This window comes from Protopterus annectens, chromosome 1.part1 (genome assembly GCF_019279795.1).
Source record: "Protopterus annectens isolate FY-2018-M chromosome 1.part1, PAN1.0, whole genome shotgun sequence".
NCBI classification, from domain to species: Eukaryota; Metazoa; Chordata; order Ceratodontiformes; family Protopteridae; genus Protopterus; species Protopterus annectens.
Genome location: NC_056726.1, coordinates 358042355 through 358067086, shown reverse-complemented (window position 1 = coordinate 358067086; position 24732 = coordinate 358042355). Strand labels below are relative to the sequence as shown.

General features: G+C 40.3%; 1 protein-coding gene across 1 annotated transcript in view; it reads left to right on the top strand.

Moving 5' to 3' along the window:
* Positions 1-24732, top strand: part of CLCN6 (chloride voltage-gated channel 6) — a 1280196-nt gene that overhangs the window by 330209 nt on the left and 925255 nt on the right. The window contains exon 11 of the mRNA XM_044075232.1: positions 18320-18433. Within this exon, the coding sequence (XP_043931167.1) occupies positions 18320-18433 (114 nt within the window). The remainder of the gene's footprint in view (positions 1-18319; positions 18434-24732) is intronic.

Sequence of the window (24732 nt, the reverse complement as noted above, 5' to 3'; positions counted from 1 at the left end):
CGACTTTCACTCTGCGATCACTGAACTATCTGACCCATTTTACCAGACTGCAAAGAGATCTCCTTAAGGAGCTGGGAGATTCTCTTCAGGGTACTGTAGTTGCAGGCGTCTCTGACAAAGTTTCGGCCCAGCTTGCTACCCTTATGCAGCTGATGATTCAAGTAGGGCTGCAGGTGCAGGGATTATTCTTCGCAGATATACCTGGATGCACCTCTGTTCCTTTGCAGAGCCTTTCAAGTCTTCATTTGTAAACACCCCGTTTGACGGCTCATCCTTGTTTGGGCCAAAGGTAAAGGAAACATTGACCAGGTGTGAACAGGAGATAAAGACTCTGTCTGCCATCGGAGTCCATTTTTCCACCCCTACTCGGCCTTTTCCCAAAGGCCAAATGGGAGGGAAGATGTGGTTGTGGAAAGCCCAAGGGGAGGGAAGATGTGGTTCTGGAAAGCCCAAGGAGCCTTTCAGGACATACATGGGGAACCTCCCTCCAGGGGCAGAGGAGGGGGTAATAATGGAAGACGCCGCCCTTGTGGCAGAGGGGGTCCGCAACACCAGGGTGACAGAGATCACTTCTCTGGTCAACCCTACCAGCGCTCCTGAGAGGAGGCCGACTGTCCTGCTCTGGAGGCGGTTGGTTATCTTTGTACCCAGAAGCCTGGCTAGACATTACAAACGACAGATGGGTACAAAGCATCATTTCCAGAGGGTATTTCATACCGTTCTCCGCTCCACCCATTCCCGTCAAGAGAATCTCGGACATTCCACCCAGTTACAGGGAACAAGCAAACACAGAGGTCCGCAAGTTGCTAGAAAAAGAGTCATCCAGCCAGTCCCAGCAGACCAAACAGGATTCGGAACTTACTCGAGATTCTTTTTGGTTCCAAAGAAAACAGGGGACTGGAGACCCATTTTGGACCTCAGCAGACTGAAGCAGTTTGTGAAAAAAAGAGAAGTTTTGGATGGTCACGCTTCAGTCCATACTTTTCCCTTTTGAGGAAAAGACAATTGGATGAGCTCGATCAGTCTCGTGGATGTTTACTACCACATAAAAATGGCCAGACCATCCAGAGATCATCTGCGTTTCCGGCTGGGAGCCCGTCACTACCAATTTCGAGCCCTGTCCTTTGGTCTCGCTACAGACCCCAGAGTGTTTACCAAATGTATGGCAGTGGTCACGGCTCACCTGAGGTGTCTAGGATTCCAGGTGTTTCCATACCTAGATGATTGGCTACTTACCTCTACCGCCAGGCATCAACTGATTCAGGCAACAGAATCCGGTCTGACACTCTGCAACCTCTTAGGCATTATGGTCAACTTTGAAAAGTCTGCCTTGTCGCCATCGCAACATATTGTCTTTGTAGGGGCAGAGTTAGACACTTCGACCACCACTCTACATCTTCCAGTCAAAAGGGTATCAATTCTTCGCCAACACATTACTTCACTGGTGTCAAAGTACAGAGCTTTAGCCGCAGAGGTCTTGAAAGTACTAGGTTTGATGGCGGCAGCAATTTTAGCCATTCCATTGGCGAGGATGCATATGCGGATTCTTCAATGGCTCCTGTTCACTCAATGGTCTTACCAGGAATTGCCAATGAGCCATATGATTCTGATTACAAACTCTTGCAAGAGGGATCTTCAGTGGTGGTTGACGTCTCTACATGTCACAATAGGATGCCCCTTTGTATCTCCGCCCCATAGTAGTCACTGTGACCATGGACGCTTCCCTGATAGGGTGGGGGAGGGCATTTTCAGGGAAAGACATGAACGGATCAAGAGTCACAATTGTATATCAATGTCCTAGAGATGAGAGCGGTACTTCTGGCGTACTTTCAGGACTCTCTCCCTCTAGGGACAATTGTCATACAGACGGACAACATGTCAGTGGTCTGGTATTTGAACAAACAGGGCGGGACTAAGTCTTACCCCCTTTGCCAAGAAGCCCATAGAGTTTGGCAGTGGGCTTTGTCATCCCAGAGCTTTCTGTTGGTAATGCACATCCAAGGGAGATCCAACGTGATAGCAGACAAGCTGAGCAGGGCAATTTTGTTGCCACACGAGTGGTCCCTCAAGCAGGAGATTGCGGACAGGGTTTTCTGCAAATAGTACAAAACACATTGACCACTGTGTGAGGCAACAAAGGCACAGAAACTGGAACTTGAAGCAGAAAAGGCTTTAATCCAAAGCACACTGACTGAGTGCTTTCACCAGTGAAACTGGCTTCTTCAGAGTCATAAGAAACATACCCAGCATCACAACTCTTAAATATCCATTACCCTAAACCAATTAATCAATTACACAATAAAAATTAATTGAAATTCAAACAATAATCACAACTAAAACACAACCCATATACAATAAAATGTCTATCAGGAATATTCAAATAAAAACTTTTTTCATCAACCTGTATATGTTGTACTAAAAAGTGTTTTTAGTCTAATGTATTGATTGAATACCATTAACTATATTTAATAATTGTCTTAATACACTTAACATCATCTTGCTGAAATGAATCTTAATGTACACACATAAAAAACACACACTAAAATGTTGAAAGTGATTGCAAATAAAAAACTAATCCGTTCATAGATGTTATTGATAAAACACAAAAACATCTGTATATATAAATGTATAACAGTCTATGGTAAGAATATCTAATCATATTAATAATAACATCTAAATCACATAGGCCCTGTGTTTCAACTGAGGTTTCAAAGAAATGCACTCATTAAGACCAGGGAAACTCGTAGCGTTCAACCTTATCTGCCATTCCATCTCAAGCAATGCAACACTGTTACTGATGTCACAAATAACATTGGGTTTCACCCGATCCACTATAAAAAATAAAAACTTATTAAAATCACTACACCCTTTGGTGTGCAAGTACAGAGCATTGTGTTCATCCTTTCTTCTAATAGAACTACAATGTTCTCTTATTCTTTCCTTAAGGCTTCTTGTAGTCATGCCTACGTAAAAATATTTTTTAGATCAACCAGTGTTGCCACGCAGGTCGGAAAGGATACAAAGCAAGGGGCCACAAAACGGGAAAGTCCAGCATTTAAGCCCCAGGAGAAGGGGGAGGAACTATCAGGAACACATGTGATTAATGACTTTAAAGTGGATTTTGATTTGTGTTACAATATTGACACACTGTTTGACAAGGACTGTAACTTTTTCAGTCTGTGTGATAGTTTTTGTACTATTGATGACAGTGAGGTTGATGTGGTGGCAAGAACTAATGAGCAAGTGGTAGGTTGTGATGCTATGTCTGTTGATGAGATTGGTGTAAGTGACACTATTAATACTGCATTGCCTTTAAGTGTAGATTTTTCCAACAAGGATAGTTGTAGCATTACAACGACTGAGACATTTGATGTTATTGGTTTGGATATTGATAATACACATGATATTTTTATTGATGACAATGTTTGGTTGGATGACGCTCGAGGGGGTGGGAATGGCGTGGTGTCAGACTCACCTGCTTGCAACATTGTGGATATGACATTGTGCATGAAACAAGATTACAAGGAAAAAGGGATTTACAATTTACAATTACACTGATTTAATTATCAACAAAACTTATTTTGAACTGTTTAGTAAAGGCATTAATTTTGTGCCAAGTTATAGGTTGGATACAGCACAAGTTTTAATCAATTTGAAATTATATATGAGAAAGTTGAATCTTCAGTTGTATTTTTCCATGGTTAGACCTGGGGAAGCTACACACTGTAATGGCCAAGAATCTATGGTACTTAAAAGAAAGAGTACGTTTATACCACCTCCCAATGCAGAAATTTATGCATTTGAACAGTTAGTGGAATATGACTTCAGGAGAATTTGTTCTCAGAAGTCTATGATTAAAGACAATTTGACTAATGGAGAAAGAATGGTTCTCAATGAGTTTATTTCATCTAAACAATACAGATGTATGAGGCCAGACAAGGGAGGGGGCATGGTCATTATGCATGGTATTGATTACAGTTGTCAAATAATGAAAATATTATGTGATGAAAAAACGTATGTTAAGAGTTTCAAACAATGAGGTTAACAGGGCTTACCAGAAGATTGACTTGTTCATACTGGATGCGTTATACCAAGGGGTGACCAATGAGGTTGAATTTGATTATCTTTCGGTTAAGTTCCCTAGAATGCCTAAACTATTTGGGATACCAAAGGTGCACAAGGGGACGGAACATTTGCAATTTCGGCCTATAGTGTCAGCTAAGGGGTCGAAGACTGAACCCCTTGCTGCATTTGTGGACCTTTATTGTAAAAAAGCATTAACTGATGCAGGGCATATTCTCAAAGACTCATGGCATTGCCTTGAGAGGCTTAGGGAAGTAGATCATATGAATGAAAACACCTTTGGGTTTCTAACAATTGATGTTATAAACCTTTTCTCCGTGATTCCGCACGGGCATGGACTTGAGTCATTTTACAACAGGTTATTGGCAAGTTCTAGCTTTGATAAAGAGAGGATTGAATTATGCCATGACTTGATGGAGCTTATATTGTACAACAATTATATACAATTTGATGGGGAAATGTATCAACAGTTAACTGGGGTAGCGATGGGAGCTCGCTGTGCCCCAGTCTATGCCAATTTAGTTCTTTTGGCATGGGAGAAGAAAAACATTTTTGAATCCAGATTTTGGAATAATATATTGTTGTACAACAGGTTTCTAGATGATTTGTTAATTCTGTGGAAAGGAAATGAGGAAAGTGCAGTGGATTTTTTTAAATATCTAAACAATACCACAGATTTTCTCAAGTTTACATACAATTGGAGTACGAATTTTGCAAATTATTTGGATATTAATATTTCGAAATCTGAAATGGGCTTAATAAGTACTATTTACAGGAAACCAAGTTACTCAAATTCTGTGTTGCATTACTCAAGTTGTTGTCCGCTATATCAAAGGAAGGGTGTAGTAAAGGGCCAGATGGTCCGTTTATCTAGGCTCATAAGTGACGATGAGCTTTTTAGGAAATAAATATTTACACTTATAGGGATGTTCCTCGAAAGGGGTTACCCTTTGACTTTGTTAACTAGTATTAAAAGAGAGATTTATAGGAAAAGAAAGAACAAATACATTCCAATTTTAAAAGCTAGAGGTCATGAATTACCAGCCCCGGAGATTAACAACAATATTAATATGGGGGTGCGTGTTCCAAAGTTTATACTTAAATACAACGACAAGGCACCAGAATTATGTGCAAGTCTTAGGAGTTTATGGGAGTATTTCCTGAGTAAGGATACAAAAATGGTTTTGGGTAAGGCCCCTGTTATTGTGTTTGGTAGGGGTAACAACTTGAAAGACATGTTAGAAAAGACAGGTAATGGTTATGCGAGATCTCGTATGGGTAAATGTGGGTTTTGCAAAGGATGTAGATACATTGCCGAGATAACATACTTGTGTGTAGCTGGATTCAAACGCACTATTGCCTGTCCGGGATTGTGCAACTGTAACACCAGGAATTGTGTTTACATTGCTTCCTGTATGTCATGTGAAGCTTTTTACGTAGGCATGACTACAAGAAGCCTTAAGGAAAGAATAAGAGAATATTGTAGTTCTATTAGAAGAAAGGATGAACACAATGCTCTGTACTTGCACACCAAAGGGTGTAGTGATTTTAATAAGTTTTTATTTTTTATAGTGGATCGGGTGAAACCCAATGTTATTTGTGACATCGGTAACAGTGTTGCATTGCTTGAGATGGAATGGCAGATCAGGTTGAACGCTACGAGGTTCCCTGGTCTTAATGAGTGCATTTCTTTGAAACCTCAGTTGAAACACAGGGCCTATGTGATTTAGATGTTATTATTAATATGATTAGATATTCTTACCATAGACTGTTATACATTTATATATACAGATGTTTTTATGTTTTATCAATAACATCTATGAACGGATTAGTTTTTTATTTGCAATCACTTTCAACATTTTAGTGTGTGTTTTTTATGTGTGTATATTAAGATTCATTTCAGCAAGATGATGTTATTAAGTGTATTAAGACAATTATTAAATATAGTTAATGGTATTCAATCAATACATTAGACTAAAAACACTTTTTAGTACAACATATACAGGTTGATGAAAAAAGTTTTTATTTGAATATTCCTGATAGACATTTTATTGTATATGGGTTGTGTTTTAGTTGTGATTATTGTTTGAATTTCAATTAATTTTTATTGTGTAATTGATTAATTGGTTTAGGGTAATGGATATTTAAGAGTTGTGATGCTGGGTATGTTATGACTCTGAAGAAGCCAGTTTCACTGGTGAAAGCGCTCAGTCAGTGTGCTTTGGATTAAAGCCTTTTCTGCTTCAAGTTCCAGTTTCTGTGCCTTTGTTGCCTCACACAGTGGTCGATGTGTTTTGTTTTATTCTGAGTTGGTTCCTGTATTGGTTCTGGTTTTTGTTTCTGGTCTTTTCTGCAAATAGTGCCAGCCTTGCTGCAATCTTTTTGCCAGCCACATCAATACCAAATGCAGAAGCTATGTTGCCCTGATACCTCCTCCGGGAGAACTCTCGAGGGATGCACTCGTACACGATTGGCCCCTGGGTGTCCTCTATGCATTTCCCCCAATTCCGCTAATACCCAGATTTTTACAGAAAGCAAAGTCACTGGGAAGGACTGTCATTCTTATAGCCCCTCATTGGCCTCATCAGATTTGGTTTCCATTTCTTTACCACCATCTATTGGAGGATCCATGTTCCCTGGACCCAGTTCCAGACCTTCTGACACACCCGTCAGGGGACCTCCATCCTTCCTTGCAGTCACTGAAGCTAACTGCTTGGCTGCTCCACTTCCCCGTATAGCCAGGCTTCACAATCCCTGTATAGCCATGCTTCATAATCTTTCAGATGGCACAAGTCAAATTTTGTTGGCTTCCCACAAACCTTCCACCAAAAAATTGTAATGTAGTAAGTAGAAAAGATTTTCCATTTGGGCTTCTAACAAAAACCTTGATCCTTACCAAGCTCCTTTGTCATCCATTCTAGAATTCTTGACCAAGATTTTTCACGAAGGAGCGGCAGCTGCTACTGTTAGGGTCCAGTTGTCAGCTATATCTAATTTTCATCTAGGTATTGATAGACTGAATGATATGCAGCACCAGTTATCCAAGGCCTTCCTCAAAGGTACCTTTCACATGAGACATCCAGTGAAGACTCCTTATTCTCCCTGGAGCTTGAATTTCATGCTATCCATATTATTCTTTCTCCCTTCAAACCAGCATCATCTTGTGAGCTCAAGTTTCTGTCATGGAAAACTATTTTTCTAGTGGCCATTACTTCTGCCCGCAGAGTGTCAGAGCTTCAGGCATTATCTATCAAGCCCCCCTATATGATTTTTCATCCTGACAGAGTATCCCTTAGGGCTAACTCTTCCTTTTTGTCTAAAGTATGTTCTGAGACAAACATCAATCAAGTTATTGAGCTGCCTGTTGTTTTCCTCAACCATACCAACAAATTAGAATACATGCTGCACAAACTTGATATTCACAGACAGCTTAGATATTATCTGGACAGAACTAAAGGCTTCAGAAAATCAGGCCAGCTTTTTGTTTCATTCTCTGAAGCCAGAAAAGGTAGACCAGTGGCTAAAACAACCCTTTCTAAGTGGATTTCAGATTGTATCACCTACACTTACTCATCTGCTAATAGGTCTTTGTTGCATAAAGTGAAGGCGCATTCAACCAGAGCAGTCTCTACTTCTAGGGCCTTTCAAGCCAAGTTACCTCTTGATAATATCTGTGCTTCAGCCACTTGTCTAAGCCTCACACTTTTATCACTCATTACAAAGTGGACAAGGCCTCCAGGGACAGGGCTTCTTTTGGTCTACGGTCCTAAAAATTGCACTCCTGTGAGACACCCAGGATGTAGGATGCTAGGGACGCTACCCATCAGTGAAGAATGAACGGCGAGATGGAACAACTTCACATAAAGAAGTTATGTACTCACCATAAAGTTCCATGTGAGTTGTTCCATCTCACCTTCATTCTCATGTCCCTCCCTCCTTCCCCCACCTGGCTGACAGTTGACCTGGAGACTGGTTTCATCCTGGTTATTCAATGTTTCTTTCTGACTGGAGAGATTAGTCCTCTAGGATATGGTACACGCAGCAAACAAGATCTGAGGTAATTCCAGCAATGCGTCATGGGATAAGGAGCTTGGTCTCGAGCTACTGGTAATCTTTGAGCTTTGCTAATCGGCCGTGTTGGAGCCGAGGATTGGCTCCGAACCCATCAGTGAAGAATGAAGGCGAGATGGAACAACTCACATGGAACGTTATGATGAGTACATAACTTCTTTTTATGCATTAAAAATGCAGCTCATTGAGAAATATAGCAAGATATACAAAAATACAAGAAGAATTAAGAAAGAAAAAAAAGTCTAGACTTTCCCATACAGCTTTCAGTTGTTGTTGTGTCTTTCATCTTTTCCCAGTTAGGGGTCGCCACAGCGGAACTCCGGTCCACTAATGATTGGTAGTTGATTTTTACATGCAGAGTTGCCGGCCCTAACGCACAACCTTCAACGAAGGTACGCCCATTCACGCATGTTTCCACAGAAGACGCTCTAGCTGAGAATCGAACGGGACAACGTCTTGCTGTGAGGTGACAACGCTACCGCAGCACCACCACAAAGCCTTGAAATAATTTAATTTTGCCTTGAAATAAAAGGCCTAGTTTCAAGCCCCTTAGAGTTGCAAGGCTGGAACCCATTTTGGCACTCACTTAGCACAAGACAGAGAAACCAGTCCTTGATATTATCTTTGTCTATTGCAGGATGCACATACAGACAGTCATGTGGCATGCATGTCAGGATCACTGGTTCATTCATTGATGGCACATTTGTGATGTGTGGAAAGAAACTGGATCATCCAGCAGAAGCCCTCAGGGACATAGCTAGGATATGCAAACTGTATACAGAAGGCAGACAAACCGAGAACCAGACTGAGGAACCGAGTGTTGAATCATTTGTTTTGTACTATGCAATCTAGAGGTGCTACATAGCTTTCGAGAATTACTGTAGTCACAAAAATAAGTCTAAATTAGGTTAAGTATTGAAATTATTTACTTGTTAGAACTTTCAGCTGTTAACTACAAAATCACGTTGATTTCAATGGTTGAAAGCTGCAAAGAGACATTATTTAATTACAAGCCAAAACACTCGACAAGAAACGAAGTAACCACCACAACAAATTACTTGGAAAGGAACACCACAAAAATTACGCGTTTCGTCCACTTTTAATAAACTTGAACTTCAGAAATGTAACTAACCACCAAGAACACTGCCATTAATCGAAGCAGTGCAATATAAAATGGATAAAAATATACTTGTTTATATACATTTTTATATTGTACTGCTTCGATTAATGGCAGTGTTCTTGGTGGTTAGTTACATTTTACGCATTTTACGTATTTTATGTATTCTAATTATTTAAAGTGATTTTGATTTTTTTCAATTGGTTGATTCTACTTACATGTGACTTAACGAAATGTTATTTAAAACACCATATCAGTTAACACGACATTTCTGAAGAAGTTCAAGTCATTTTTTGTGTACATTATTTAATTACATTAGGAAACTGAAAAGAAGAATTTGAATGTAATATGTTTCAGCAAGACAGTGAAATGATCACCACTCACCACATCTGTTGAGTTTGGGAATGGAATTGTTGCATAAAGTTCAAGACATCATCACAGAGTGGGCTGCACGAGAAGGAGATTGCTTTGTCATGAAAAATAAATGTAAAGCTTTCTGATTTTTGCTTTCTAGAGCTGGAGCCATGGACCTTCTTACATGGTAGGTCATTTCCTTTATTGGAGATGGAAGTTCATCTCTGTCTTTGTTTAGGAAAACAGGTCCGTAACTTCTCATCACCTTTAATTCCTTGCACTAACTTCATTTATCTTTTTGTCTCTTGAGTCTAATGTATTTGATATTCAGCAAGAATAGTCCTTAGAAATGCATTTCACATATGTTTTGTGATTAGGTTGTACCATTACACACATTACTTACCAAAGCAGCAGAATTTAAGAAAAGTGTTCCCTTCCTTTTTTGTACGTCTAACTGTCCCTTGACCTGAAATGATCAGGGTCATTGTCCTTGACTGACAAGATTATGGCTGACCGAACTTAGGAACTCTGTACCTACAACTCTCATGCTACAAACACCTCGCCTCTACCCATACTGATTTTCTTGGCCACCTCCTTTGCAGATGTCTTTTGACATTTCTAGAGCGTACATTAGAGACAGTCCCAGATTGCACTTTCGGATCTGGGCTAATTTTGCTTCACTAAATTGTTGTTTTGCTTGTTAATTTTCATAAGTACAGTACACTTTTTTTATTTACTACATAAGGTCAGCTTGTTGTAAATCCCCCCACCCCCTTGTTTCCTCTCCTCCCCTTTTTCCTTCTTAACACATGCTGTGTGCTATAGGCCTATATTACTTTTGGTTAGCTTTACTTGGCTCACTTAAATGTTTTGTGTATTAAAGAACTTCTGAATATATTTTCAGATTGGCAAGGCTGCTTGAAAATTATACTTTTAAATTTTCTGCACTTTTTATTTTCCTGTCCACGCAAAATACACAATGCTTTGCTCATTCATGATATTATATTTTTGACTAAAATGATGAAACTGTTTACATATTCAAGTAAATCTTAACAAAGGATAGCAGTAGTTTAACAAAATGTTGCCGTATGTGGTAAGGAAAGCCAGAGTATGTCATTTTCAAGTGATTTATTCTGTGTCTGATTTTGCCATTCAGGCTATGTGTAAGAGCTTGACACCTTGATGCAAAATCTGTTTTTCTCTTAAAAAATTGATGTGCTGCGCTCCATATGGAACTCCTTTAACAACAGTTGAAGTCAAGAATGGAAAAATAGATTGTACTTTGCTAAATGCTTGTTTAGCGAAGTACAATCTATTTTTCCATTCTTGACTTGCACTGTTGTTAAAGGAGTTTGCTAAATGCTTGTTAATCCACGGTGGTGCAGCGGTAGCGTTGTTGCCTTACAGCAAGAGGTTCTCCCGTTCGATTCTCGGCTGGAGTGTGGGGAGTGCCTTCTGTGTGGAGTCTGCATGTCCTCCCCGTGTTTGGATGGGCATTCGAAAGACATGCGTAAATGGGCGTGCCTTCGTTGAAGGTTGAACGTCGAGCTGGCACCTCGGCATTCGTCAAAATCTACTGCCAATCATTAGCAGACCAGAGTTCCGCTGTGGTGACCCTTAACCGGGAAAAGCCGAAAGACAGCAACAGCTTTGCTAAATGCTTGTTCGAGATGGGAATATCCAAATGAAAGCCTAATGTATACATAGACATTGCACATATTTTCATGTTTAGAAACCTTGAGGAAATACTGTGCAAAGTTTAGTATGTACTGCATTTGTAGAGAACTCAGACTGAAATCAGTCTTGTAACCTGTCTGATCAGTACAAGTTTGCAGCATATAATATAACAAAGTATAAGATGTCAGTGGGCTTGGGTACTGAAGTCTTCAGTTATCCCACAATGTTTTCAAAACATTTCCAATTTTTTTAATTAAAGCTTTCCACAGTGTTCCATTGGGCTTGGTCATGGTTAGCTGGTTTTGGACAGCGTACTTTTCTGTTTATTATCCTGTTTGCCTGTGTTTATAGTACAGTAAGGGATGCATTTCTGCTCTGGAAAACAGAGATTCAAAAACTTTCAAGAAATGCAACTGTGGTAATGAAATTCCTCCCCCAGGACAGGCAGCTGTTGAGCATTATCTGTCTTGGGGTGGAACACTTTAATGTTGATTGTAGCATGTGTAACTCCTTTAACAGCAATGCAATCCAAGAAACAAAGAAAATAGATTGTACTTGGCTAAATTCCTGGGAAGTGCTCCACTGACCACTGAACAGGTGATGCCTTCAAATGAAGGCTTGAGATTTACCATTTTATGACTGACAGGGAAGCCACTGCAGACAATTCAAGATCCCTAGGGTTGACCTTACTTGTGAGAGACAGAGAAAGAGAGAGAGATACACAGAGTTAGAGGAGGTTTAAACTGGATAAGAATCGGTAAATGGCAAGATTATGTTTCATTTGCCCCAGTTCATAAGCTACCCATGGATAAACAGAAATTTAACCATATCAAAGCAGGATAGTATTTGCCCTTCTTTCTTTTCAGATCTTCAGGATTCCTGTAAGTGTTGCATCAAAGCCTTACACCATGAATTATAGGAGGAAAGTATGACATCCTTGTTGGGCATGGAAGCACGTTAGAATTTTCATTTTCCTAGGTCCTGCTCCTCCAGGTGTCTTAGATTTCAGCATACTCTCCTGTAAGTTTCCTCTGATAATGCTCAGAAAATGGTCCAAGGCCTCTTCCTGCTATTTATGGGCAGACGGATGTGTCTTTGGTTTAGGGTTGGGAGGGTGGCCTAATGGGTAAGGTGTTTGCCTTATAAACACAAGGTGCAGGGTTTGAGTCTCACAAAGGATAATTGACTAGGCTTACAATGGCCCGCAAGGGCAGTTAGCTTAGTACTAATCTTTGAATCTAATCTATGAATCTATAAGAAACCAACCTTCTCAGGGGCTGCATAGTCCTCACCAGATCATTTAACAGCATTGTTCCCCAGGAGACTGGGCTTTCACACAGCCACCAGTGTCAAATTAGGTGGAACCATCAACCTCGTTGATTGGGCTGTCCCTGAAGTCAGTACCATTGGTGGAGGTGTTGATACCTTCAGTGTTGTTGGTCTTGGGGCTCGGAATTGATCACTTGGCATTCGGAATCAAGACTAACTTGTTTGAAGCTGGAGCTAGGCACTGGAGTTGGTCTTCAGTTTCTGGAGGCTGGGACTCTTGGCAGTAGACTCTTAGTTTAATGGTGCTTTGGTCTCAATGGTCAAGGCCTCTGGATGGGATTGGGGCCAATATTCTTTCCCTCTGTTTAGATGGTCTTTAACCTTAGCACTAGCTTTTCACATTGTCAGCCTCAGGGCAGGTGTTGGTGGTGGACACAGCCTCTTTATTGATCTCTTTGACTGTGCCTTCCATTGTCACTTAGACAGAATACTGCCTTTTTTGCACATCTATGTTTTCTGGAAGTTGCACCTATCCACCCCTTCTTGGTCAGGGCAGAGGGTTCTGTGCACCCTTGCAAGACGGCAGTGTCAAAAACCATCGGACTCCAAAATAGAAAAAGCATCCTTCTTTAATAAGTACATTACGTTGATCATGTGACTGGTATTTTTATGTATAAGGTATGTTCTCATTTAACTTGTTCATTCTGATGAAGTCCCAAGTTCTTGGGGACAAAAGCGATAAGTGGAATGCCTTTTTATGTATTTATTAAAGAAGTTTGCCTTTTATTTTGGAGTTACGTGGTTTTTGACACTGAAGTATTATGTTCAGTGTGTTTGGTTACTGGTGTTTTTTCTGAAAATCACTCCAACTTTCTTAGTATTGGTTTCACACTTAGAAGATGCATTTTGCAAGTGTGGCATTTCTTCAGCCCCTTCCTCCTAAGGGAAAGAAGGAAGTATGTTTGCAGGACGAGATACTTAGATTCCCCTCATGAGTCTTCAATGCCAGACATCAGTGAGGGCGAGAGCAGAGTTCCTTCCTCATCTCCCACCTCCGATCCCAAATTTAATGAGTACTGGAGATTGTTAGGTAAAAGATGATTTAGTCTGCAGAGCTACTTTTCTCTCCTTTACACATCCTGTAGGAGGCTTACTGGTCTTCCCAGTTGTTTTCATGGATGATTCCTCCAGTCACCAAAATCTGGCTTGTAGCACATTCAGCATAGGAAAACACTAATATTTTTGGCACCTGTCTCTAAAAGACCTTACAGTACTCTCTGGCCTCCCAAGGACTAGACTTGCTGAACAGAAATTCCCAAACCTGACTCCATTGTGGTGGTGCTGGTAAGTATTAAAAAGATTCCTGTTTTGTAGAGCCTCTCTGTCGGTCCACCAGAAAAGGATTTTCTGTAATGGTAGACAGATACGGCATCATCTTTCATATGTCTGCGTGGTCACTGTGAGCAAGTTGGTGAGATAGCAAGTCACTGGAAGATGTGCCAAATGTAGATGTGAGGGTCGAGTAGCAGCCTCAGCCAGCCATCATCCTATCCATAGAAAAGCTTATTATGTGCCTTGCTTGTAATTCATTGACTGGTGCAGCCAGGGCCACAGGTGTTTGCATTACAGTTTGCCATCATGCTTGGTTCTGCCTTACAGATTTTGCCAAAGATGTGAAAGCAACTTTTTTAAATGCCCCCATTTGATATCCATGTATTTTGACCAGTCTGCCAACAGACAGCTATGAAATGTGGAGAACAAGTTACACTCCTCTGTATGAAATTCCAATCTTCTCAGTGTCTATGTTCAACAATTTGAAAACATGCCCATGTTATCACTAACAGAGGATCTGGGAGAAACTGACATCAGTGCAACAATTTCCTTAATGGTCACCTGCCTAATGCCTGCAAGAGTCATCTGCAGCAGAGGATGTTCTTTGTTATGGAGCACTGCAGCAGGCATTTCCACTGGGATCTCTACTATAGACATCCGGCTAGACTTTGAGCTCTGCACCTTTCATCCCCGCCAAGCCTGACCACCCACAGTCCCTGGAACATCTACACACTTTCAGTATAAAAGTGGCACTAGCCTTTGCTATCCTTTCTTGATGCAGTGAGTGTACAGGAGCTCTGAAATGTTTGAGCCTTCTTCAGACTGGGCAGGTAAGTACTGTATTGACAACATCTTTTGTATCTCTTACTGCATGTAAAGTTGAAACAACATGTTATACTTTTGGTTGGTAAAACACTGAGATCCTTGTATGGTATATGGTTTGTCACCTTATAAAAGGTTTCTGTTAACGCTGATCTCAAACCAAAACTGTCATGCATCGTATACTTACTGCTCAGTTTCCATCCTGCACATGTTCAAGCTCTTTATTCTTATCAAGACAGGAAGAAGTTCCAGACCCTTACCAGTCAGGCAACCACGTCTGCTGAAACTGAGCAACTGACCACTGCAGACATTCCTCCTAAGAAAAAAAGAGAACTTGTATAGAGAAAGAAAAGCTGACCTACTATTAGAAGGACAAATGGGAGTCCACTTAATTTTCTTTTGTTCCATCTGTCCCTGTTAAGTCCAAAGGTGTTAGTGTTCCAGATGTGCTTTTACAAACTCCACCCTGATGCCTGCTAAGTCAAAGGCTGCTGGTATCACCCCCTCTGGAGGCCACAATGCATTTGGCTATTAGTGCATTCTCCGGGACTGAAGGCACAGTGATTGCATTGAGTCACATTTTTATTTATTTTATTTTATAATTTGATAACCAGATAGGTGGAAGGGTCTATTCAACCGCAACCCAGGTACAAAAGTACAGTAAAAATCTGTTGACAGGATCACAGTTCTGTAGTAAAATCAGTGCATAAGACTAAAATACGTCATATAGTGTATAAAGTAAAATGAAGTAGAAAACAAAAGCAGAATATAATAAAATATTTAAAAATATACTGTTCGAAACATTCTTATACATTTGAGTACCTGCTGTTATAAGCTGCAAAAATTCTATTTCCCGAGTGTCGTGGGTCATGTTTTTGGAAGATGTCTGAAATTAGAAAGTGGAACTCTGCGTCACCTTCATACTAGTTCCCAGTGGTTTACTATCAAAATGTGGAATGGCACTTACGTGAAACTGGAGTGGATGAATGCATCTTTTATAGTTTCTGTAATGTCATTCTGAAAATGTTCAAATGCATGTTAGCGAATGGTAGCGTACATTCACTAATATGCATTTGACATTCTGATAACAGATCGCACTACAGTGGGGATCGGGATATTTACCCTTTTCCTCACTGTAGTGCGATCTTGGAGTTGGACTATATAATTTGCAGGGGGTGTGGGAGGTGTAGGTGTAAACACTTGTGCTGTAAATGTAAAATTCATATGGCAGCTTCAGCACAAATGCCTGGGGGTCTGATGTCGGCTCCTGATGTTCTGAATTTGGTCAAATGCGTACATCATGGAGATGATTTTTGACATTCCGTTAAAGCGACATTGCCAAATTCAGTTTGATCAAGTAAGCAGATTTTTTTATAGTAAACCATTCCCAACACAAAGGTGGCAGGCAGCATTCCCAATAAGACAGCCACAGGTAATTAGCAGATGCCTTCCATTTCACAACATCTGTCGTATTGCAGGTCTTTTTTTCTGTTCCCTACCCAACTTCACTTTCAAGATTAAGACCGGCGTAGAGCATTCTACATTTCATTCAGAGCCTGCAACCAGAACCAAATCTAGCATCTTTTTTCATGAATCCCATCGCAGAAGAGGAAGAGAGCAGTCTTCCTTGAAATAGAAAGAGAATGAGAGAGACTGTGACTCAGAGTGGAAGAGGAACTGGATTACAAGTCACAGTTTTCCTCTCTCTTAGGATTTGACTATGGTGGTGATAGCACACTGTCCTCTCGTCCCCCTCAAGAAGACCACTTGTTCGGAAAGACTCTTTCTCTAATGGAAGATAATTTCAAATATTAAGCTGAAGAATTCTGTGCATCCAAGAAATGATACTTAGAGCTTCAGTGGCTAGGCCCTTTTCTTGTGTGTTTTGGTACAGTTGACAACAGCACAACATCATGTGGTACCTACTGCCCTTTAAACTTGTAAGGAAGTTTTCTGCAAAAGTGAAGCTCATTTTTTTTAAGTAAGTGTTCATAATTACCATGTCCATGAATTTGGCACTAAAGCATCTGCTGGTGTTGCTTCTTTGACTACCATTTGTGATAAAAGTGCTGGGAGAATTTGGGGATGAGCTTCCTTTTTTGTTGAATGTATGGTATGTCCCTTATTGTTTTCTTCATATTTGACTTTCTTAATTAATCAGAAGCATGATCATCTAACAGAGATCATTGTTAGATATTGATGCCACTGGTTAATGATAATGTTAAACATAATTCAAATAATAAAAGTGCGGAACATAAAATAAAAGTCCCATAGACTTTAGTAGAACTTGCGCCATGCTCTCTTTGCCTTTACGTCATGAACTTAAGGCAGGTTTTAAGAGCACCAGCAAACTCTATAGTTCCACATTTGCTTAAACTGAAAGTTACAGAGAGTCCTATAAAATAGAAGAGCTCCAGTTTTACAAATAATTGGTAAAAACAAGTTTAGAGGACGGCTGATATCCTATGCATTGGTGAAAAGCACAACAAATGTAATTGTTTCATATCACTTTAATAAAACCTAATTCATGTGAGTGTGACATTTTGATTGTTATTTTTAAACCAATACCTAACAATTTCCTAATAAATATGACTGCTTGTTTGTGTGTGTACATAATCACTATTTCTTCCAGCTTTTATTACCACTTTTACTGTTACTTTTCTTTGCTGTGAATCAAAGATGCATAGTTGTGTACTAGGCTAATGACCACTTGGACTTTAATAAGCTTAGCCATGCAACCAAAATGCGACCCACAAGTTTTATGTTTTAGACAATTTTATATAGGATCATAGGTGAAAGGAAAGTGTGGAAGGTTCCACTAAGATTTGAACTCAGATTACTAGATTCAAAGTCCATAGTGTAACCATTACACCATGGACTCCAATGGTAAGATACCATTTACTATTTTATGCCCTGCTAAGGATTGCTGTTGAGACCTCTCAGTCAGTCAGAAGCAGTTAAAGGATTTTACTCAGTTTATATTTGAAATCAGCTGGTGTAAGTATGTTTGGTAGGGAGACTTTTTGACTTGAACTCTAAATGGATGTTAGACTCTGATCTTGTGTTCCAGAATAGCAAAGACTTCTGACCTCCTCCCCTCTACACACACAATGTTTTTTTTCTGTCCAAGCGAAGAACATTCCAGTTATTAAGTGGCCTCTCTTCTGATTTTGCTAACTGTATATTGTTTATTTTTCAGATCTATGTCAGCAATTAGCTAAGTGACAGCAGTAGCCACTCCACTAGTGCCAGGGACAATTTTGCTGCCTCATTTTATAGCATTTTGAAAGTAGACAATCTGCAGTTTTGTCTCACATCTGGATAGTTGTTACCCTCAACAATCCCATTTGCTTTATGAATAGCTTGTGTACCGATAGTCTGCTTTTGAGTCTCAAATGTTCCTAACACAGAGCTTCTTCTGTTTATAGTCCTTTAACCCCATGTATGCTCTAGTCAGCATCACTGTCTGTGATTGGTTCCATTTTGATTATGTTTTTTTCTTAGCACTTGCACATGCATTTTCCTGTAGTTTTTTTTCCCTTTGAGCTAGTGCTGTTTCATTTATTAACATGCATTTAACATGTTCCTTTTCAGCTATTTTGCTCTATGTCAGCTACTTTCACATTGAACTTTTTTCGCTCTGGAATCCAGTATGGAAGTTGGGGCTCTTTCCAGCTCCCTGGACTACTGAACTTTGGAGAATTTAAGGTACATTTGCAACAGAAATTATTTTAAAATAAGATGCTGTGGTTCTTTATAGAACTACTAAATACCACTGAATGCTGTTCCATTTAGAATTAATTTGTTTGCCACTGACGTGTTAGATGTTAACTCATGCTTGTCGTCAAGGCAGAGTGATTTGAAGAACAACAAAATTCCAGGTGAAACCTGGACAAAAAACAATGTACTGTAATTTAATTCGGCATATACCTCTTGTAATTTAATTCACCTGACTGGAGGCAGAATAAATGTCATATAAGGAGAGTGTAAACTGTTAAAAGGCTACCATTTTGGCTGAGTGTATGTGTTGTCAACAAAGGTAAGTAGCTCTGTGGCATGGGTAGGAGAGTGATGTGGGTGTGTTTGGGTGTGGATATGAGTGGGTGGGTGGGTTAGAGTAGGGATTAGGTAAGGGGAAAGGTTTAGTGTATATGCAAGTGTTTGTGGGTAAGGATTACAAAAATGAGTAAGTAAGGGGACATATTTAGTGTTTTGTGTGGGTGTGTGTCTGTAGTGTTAGTATTATGGAGTGGGTTAGGGATGGGCAAAATTAGGATTAGTGTCCCCCTGCCCACCTTCATAATGCTTCATAACCCTAACCTTACCCATGCCACAACTCTGACTGTACACCTTACCTTACAAAAAACCATTTCCATAACATTACCATTGTTTAAACAAATTTGATCTGAATGGCTTGGTACAGTTAAAGATTTGTAGATTGGAAAAGGAATTGGTTTTCCTTATTCGATCTACTGGTATTTGTGTTGCACATACATAATATAATTTTACTTGGAATGTTTACATCATATATCACTCATCAGCTTATGTCTAAGGCTCTGTCTATTTTTTAAGACAGAAAGGGTGAAAGTGGTTGTAAAGGATGGAGGAAAAGTCTTCAGGAGAAGCTGAGTGGATGTATTCCTTAATCTACAAAGGAATAGGTGGCACTTAATGCTAAAGAAAGCATAGATATGCAGGCTGGCAGGAATAGTCTCAGGAGAAATTATAAACCAGGCAGTGCGGAGTTGAACAGCACATGAGGAAAAAAGTATCTGTGATAATACATCAAGAATGAAACACTGTGTAACCAGCCCAGTAAGTCTGTTGCAATAGCAGTTATTGCTTTATAGGTTCATAGGTATATACTAGGCTAACGACCACAGGACTCCTTATGAGCCTAGCTGTGCAACCCAAATGTGATCCACAAATGTGATTTGTATAGTGGTGATTTACTAACTGCCTCTGTCCATCAGACAGAGACATAGGTGCCAGACCAGATGTGAATTTCCAGTTACCCATCCATTGGTCCAAGTTGCACTTAAATAGGGTTAGGAATTCCCTGAGAAACATATCTGCCTCTCCATCATGCCCTGTTTATATCACAAACAAAATTTAGGTCTTTTAATCTGGTAGTTTTGCAGATGTGTAAAAGGTTCATCAAAACAGGGATCTGGGAATGCTTTGCACACCAGGCAAAGATTACCTTTCAGAAATCCACACAGTACTGAGTAAAGTGACAGGGCTTTGAGGCAGTTAGCACAGGACATTGTGTTTACTCCCTGTATCCTTTTTGGAAGGAACCCTTGTGGACATTCCAGTTGCTGCATGTTTCTAGTCAAGTACATACCAAAGGGGTCATTATACTCTGTGATGGGCATGATGAGTGACAAGTACACTGGTATAATGATTTATCTGGACCTAGATTATGCCCTTCCTTATAAATTGAGCAACACAAGGATTTTCTTACTACCTTAGACAAATGTTGGTCTAAGGTTAGGTTACCATTGACATGAGTTCCCAGATCTCTGACTTGTTGTAAAACCGTGAGGATGGACTTGGAACATGCGAAAATGGCTTTTTCTTACATATAGCCCTGGTGAAGCCTCAGAATAGAGCAAGTAGTTCCAGAGACCATCTGTTAAAAATATGGGGCTTATGGTTAAATGTTTGCAAGGAGGGATGCAAATAATAACAGAATTGGAGAACCAAAACCGATTTAATCCCTTGATACATGCAGTTTGGAGAAAAGAAATAATAATAATCTGTGAGATCTTAGTTTGGAATGACTTCTGAAGAGGGTACAGTGTATTCGGTTGTTATTTTCTGTGGATTCTGACCCATAACAAGAATGTCTCAGTACCAGCATAAGCAGGAGACAAGTCTGCTGTGGTCCACATTGACATCCCTGCTCCAGTTGGAAACATGCTTAATACCGGCACAGCTGTCTCTTTTTTTGCTGCTTGCACCATCTCTTAGCAGTTGTTACAGGAAAGTGTCCAAATATTTATTTTTTATTTTTATTTATTTAACATTTGTTGACTGGGAAAGTCCGACTAGGTTCCACGGATCCTGTTTCAGTGGAGGCCCGGGGAGAAATGCTCCAGAAACATGTCTTTAGAAATATATGCTGTTGAAGGAGTAATATAAGCAAGCCATTCTGGCTGAGTGGTAGTGTGATCAGCAGATGCCAAAGGAGTACTATTAGTAGCATTATCTAAAGGAGTACTATTAGTAGCATTATCTAAAGGAGTATTATTAGTAGCATTATCTCTGTTGCCTTAAACTTTCACATGACACTGAGGTTTGCAGCAGGTGCCAAAGGTTTCACAATGCCACACCGCACTGACACCACTCAGAATTTAACACCTTCCTAGCTGCATGCTGTTTTCTGCAGATAAGTTAGAATCGGGCCAGGGAGTAGGTACATTGCCCCAAAAAGTTGTGTATTGAAAGGCACCTGGCAAAAGACAAAGGGATGCAAAGTAGGGGAACAGGAGTCCAAGCCTAAGTCTCATAAGCCAAGCTTCTCTACCTCTGAAATATTTCAACCTAGTCTTTTTTTTTTGTGATCGTCTAAAAGGCAGAGACATTCTTGCATGAGTTGTCAGTGTGGCAACAGAAACTAGTATTGTCACGAATAACTTGGCAAACTGTAAAGGATACAAACTCTAAAAGCATCTCTGTTGAGCAATACTACTCCATTTTGTTAAAAGCATTCTGTCTGCCCAGACTTGTAACCAATACGTCATCACTGCCTCTATTTTCAGTACATTATCAAATGTCTGTCTTCCCTCAACCGATCCACATTTATCATTTTCTGTCAGTTGAAGGAGATAAGTCCTTTTGCTCTTATTGACATGAACATTTTGTAGTCATGATTTAGCACTGAAATAGGCCTATACAGAGAAGGCAAACTTGGACTTTAACCCTCCTTTGGGTTAACAGAAAGTAATGCCGCTTTCCAAGAAGGCTAATGTTTAAGCGTACAAGACATTAATTTCTGTTTACTAATTGTCCAGAGTTGTACCGGAATACTATCTGTACCTGTGTTTTATCCCTTGCACATCCTTGTAAAAGACACTATAGCTCATTCTGTGTTGTGTGAGCCATTGCTGCTGTTGTTTCTTCCTTAAGCATTTCAAATGTATTTGAACCACATTATGACTTTGAAATCTCCTTCACATATTTACACCTTTCATTTTGGTAATACCAAAAAAAAAAAAAAATCTGCAAAGTTAAGATAAGCTGCCACGTAAAAGATAACCATCCATGAGGGTTTCTTCATCTGTGTCTTCATCCGTGACTGAAACCTCAAGGGTAGCACACAGCAGTGTACTGAAGTGGTGGTTAATGGTGCCACATTCACTGAGCCTGGCGATAAAACAAACCTGTTGGAAGACAAATTCATTTTCAACTTTTCTCCCCTCTCACCCTCCAACATCCCCCCAAAAAAATGCCCTCAAACATAACCCCCCCTCCAACTATAACTAGGGAACATGTACTGACTGTGCTCACCAAAGCCAAGATCATGGCTACAATGGGCCCTGATAACCCAGGATGCCTCCTGAACAGTATAGAATATGACTTATCAAGACCCCTGCAGTCATTGTTTAACTACAAGTCTTAAAACAGGCTTAGTGCCACATGAATGGACTATGATGGCTGAGACCACAGTGACCTTCAACACATACTGGAAATGACAGACCCATTAGTATGACTAGTCATATTTGCAAAGCCATGGAAATTATCAGTAAGGACATAGGAGACCTCCGGACACTGGATCTGTTCCAGTTTGGCTTTGTCATTGGGATGTCATGTTTACTAAAGCTAGTGGACTTTTTTGAAAAAGTCACTAAGGCAATGAATGAGGGGATAATGGTGCATGTTGCCTACCTAGATCTGCGTAAAGCATTTGTTACAATACTTCATTCAGGGTTTGACAACAAACTTACAGAACTAGGTATAAACCCCTTTATAACACACTGGATAGCTAGCTTGGCTCACTGATAAGGACCTAGGAGGTTAGAACGGTGAGGCCACCTCCACAAAGAGGTCAGTCACCAGTGGAGTCCCCCAGGGCTCTGTGCTAGGCCCACTCCTTTTTGGTATCTAGTTTTCAGATGTCTAAGCCAATGTCCGAGATCTCTGGCTAACCAACTTTAAAGATGATTGCGAACTGGGTGTAGTCATTAAATCGTACCAAGACAAGAACATCAGGGAGATCTAACAGAGATAAAAGCTTGGTGCCAAAGCCATGGCTTAAAATTCAATACCAAGAAATGCATTGTAGTACCTTTTGTTAAGTTGTCCACCTCAGGTAACTGTGTCATCAATACAATACCCCTAAAAGTTGATTCAGTAGTCAGGAATCTAAGAAATTATGTGTAAATTAAATTAGCCTTTGACCAACATGTATCAAAGGTAGTAAGAAAATCCTGCTAGGTTGCTCAAAGTATAAGCAAGGGCATGGCATCTAGGGTCAGACAGATCATCATACCACTGTACTCAGCACTCACCATACCCGTCAGAGAGTATAGTGCCCCCTTCAGTATGTACTTGACTGTACATATGCAGCAGCTGGAACTCCACAAAGGTTCCTTACAAAAAGATTACAGGGAGCAAACAAATTGTCCTACACTGCATCCCTCAAAACCCTGTCTCTCTCAGAATTCCCGTTGATGTCCTGGCAGAAAAGGAGTACTCATAGGAGGACCATGTGGCACAGACAGTCTAGAGTCCGAAGAGTCATCTAGGTTCCAGGCATGAGATTTAATGAGGTACCTTTGCAGCCTATAAATGTGGTGCTTGGTTGTACTGAGTATTGTGGTTATACCTTTCCTGAGACCACAGTGTTCTCAGATGCTGACACACCCTTGTGACCAGAATCCACTCTGCTGTCAGTCAGACTGAATGCCTCTCAACAGGCCTCATGTTCCAATGTACATATTGCAAATGGCAAGGTTGATGGTGGTGTTTCCTTATTGTATGCAAGGATGCCGTTGGTACTTGAATGAAGATGTTGGGTGCCTAGTCCTTCAAAGCAGTTTCAAACACACAAATCTAGGGCATCGCAGTGCAGGTCAAAATGGATGTCTTTTAGCTTGGGACAACCTTTTCTAGTTGGAGCCTTCTTTCCCCTTCCTCATCTTAGACTTCTTCAGAGGGATTTTTTTAAGTTGATATAAGATCTCATGGAATTTCTGAAAACCAGGCAGCTAACCTTTGAAAAATGATTAATGCTGGGCATCCCCTGTCTGAGAAGAAAAGAAAATCCTTACCTCATCCTCTTCCCCAAGCATTCTGATACTAATGACTTACAGGCAAATTAATTTATGCGAACCATATGTCTTCCCCCTCTCTTGTATGAGTTTGACACTGATGACAGCTTATCCTCTACACCTCCCTACAGGATGTGTCATTTGGGAAAACCCTTCATATAATGGGAATGAACTTCAGTTGGGAGGCTAAGGAGTTTTCCATGGCCTAGATATGGTATGCATCAGAGCTTGTGCTTGAAAAAGGAGGCACAGAAGTTTAAGTGCATCTTATTAAAGGTGTATATGACTAGGCATCTTATGGTCCTCTTGACCATTTGGCTTGTATTGTTCCTATGTGCAGAGAGTTTCTAGGCATTCCTTAACCCAGACCATTACCCATTCTGCCAGTTGTAGAACATTCTCAGCTTCCTGCTCCTGGGAAGCCTGACCATTTCTACAGGTTCTGTGACTCACAGCACCTTTGTAAGAACCCTTTGGCAAATCCAGCTTTGGTGTCCTTGGATTCTAGCAAGGGATCTACTGAAGCTCCTACCAGCGATACTTTTCACAATGACAAAGTGATGAACATATTAGACAAATTTAGGAAGAAGACATACCCACCTGTTGCTTTGGCCTTCAAAACCCTCAGTTGCTAGACCGGCATGCTGAAATACCAGGAGTTCCTCCAGAACCAGATAAAGGAGAAGGCTGGGGGGAAGAAAAGAAGAGCCTTAAAGAAAAGGTTGCTAT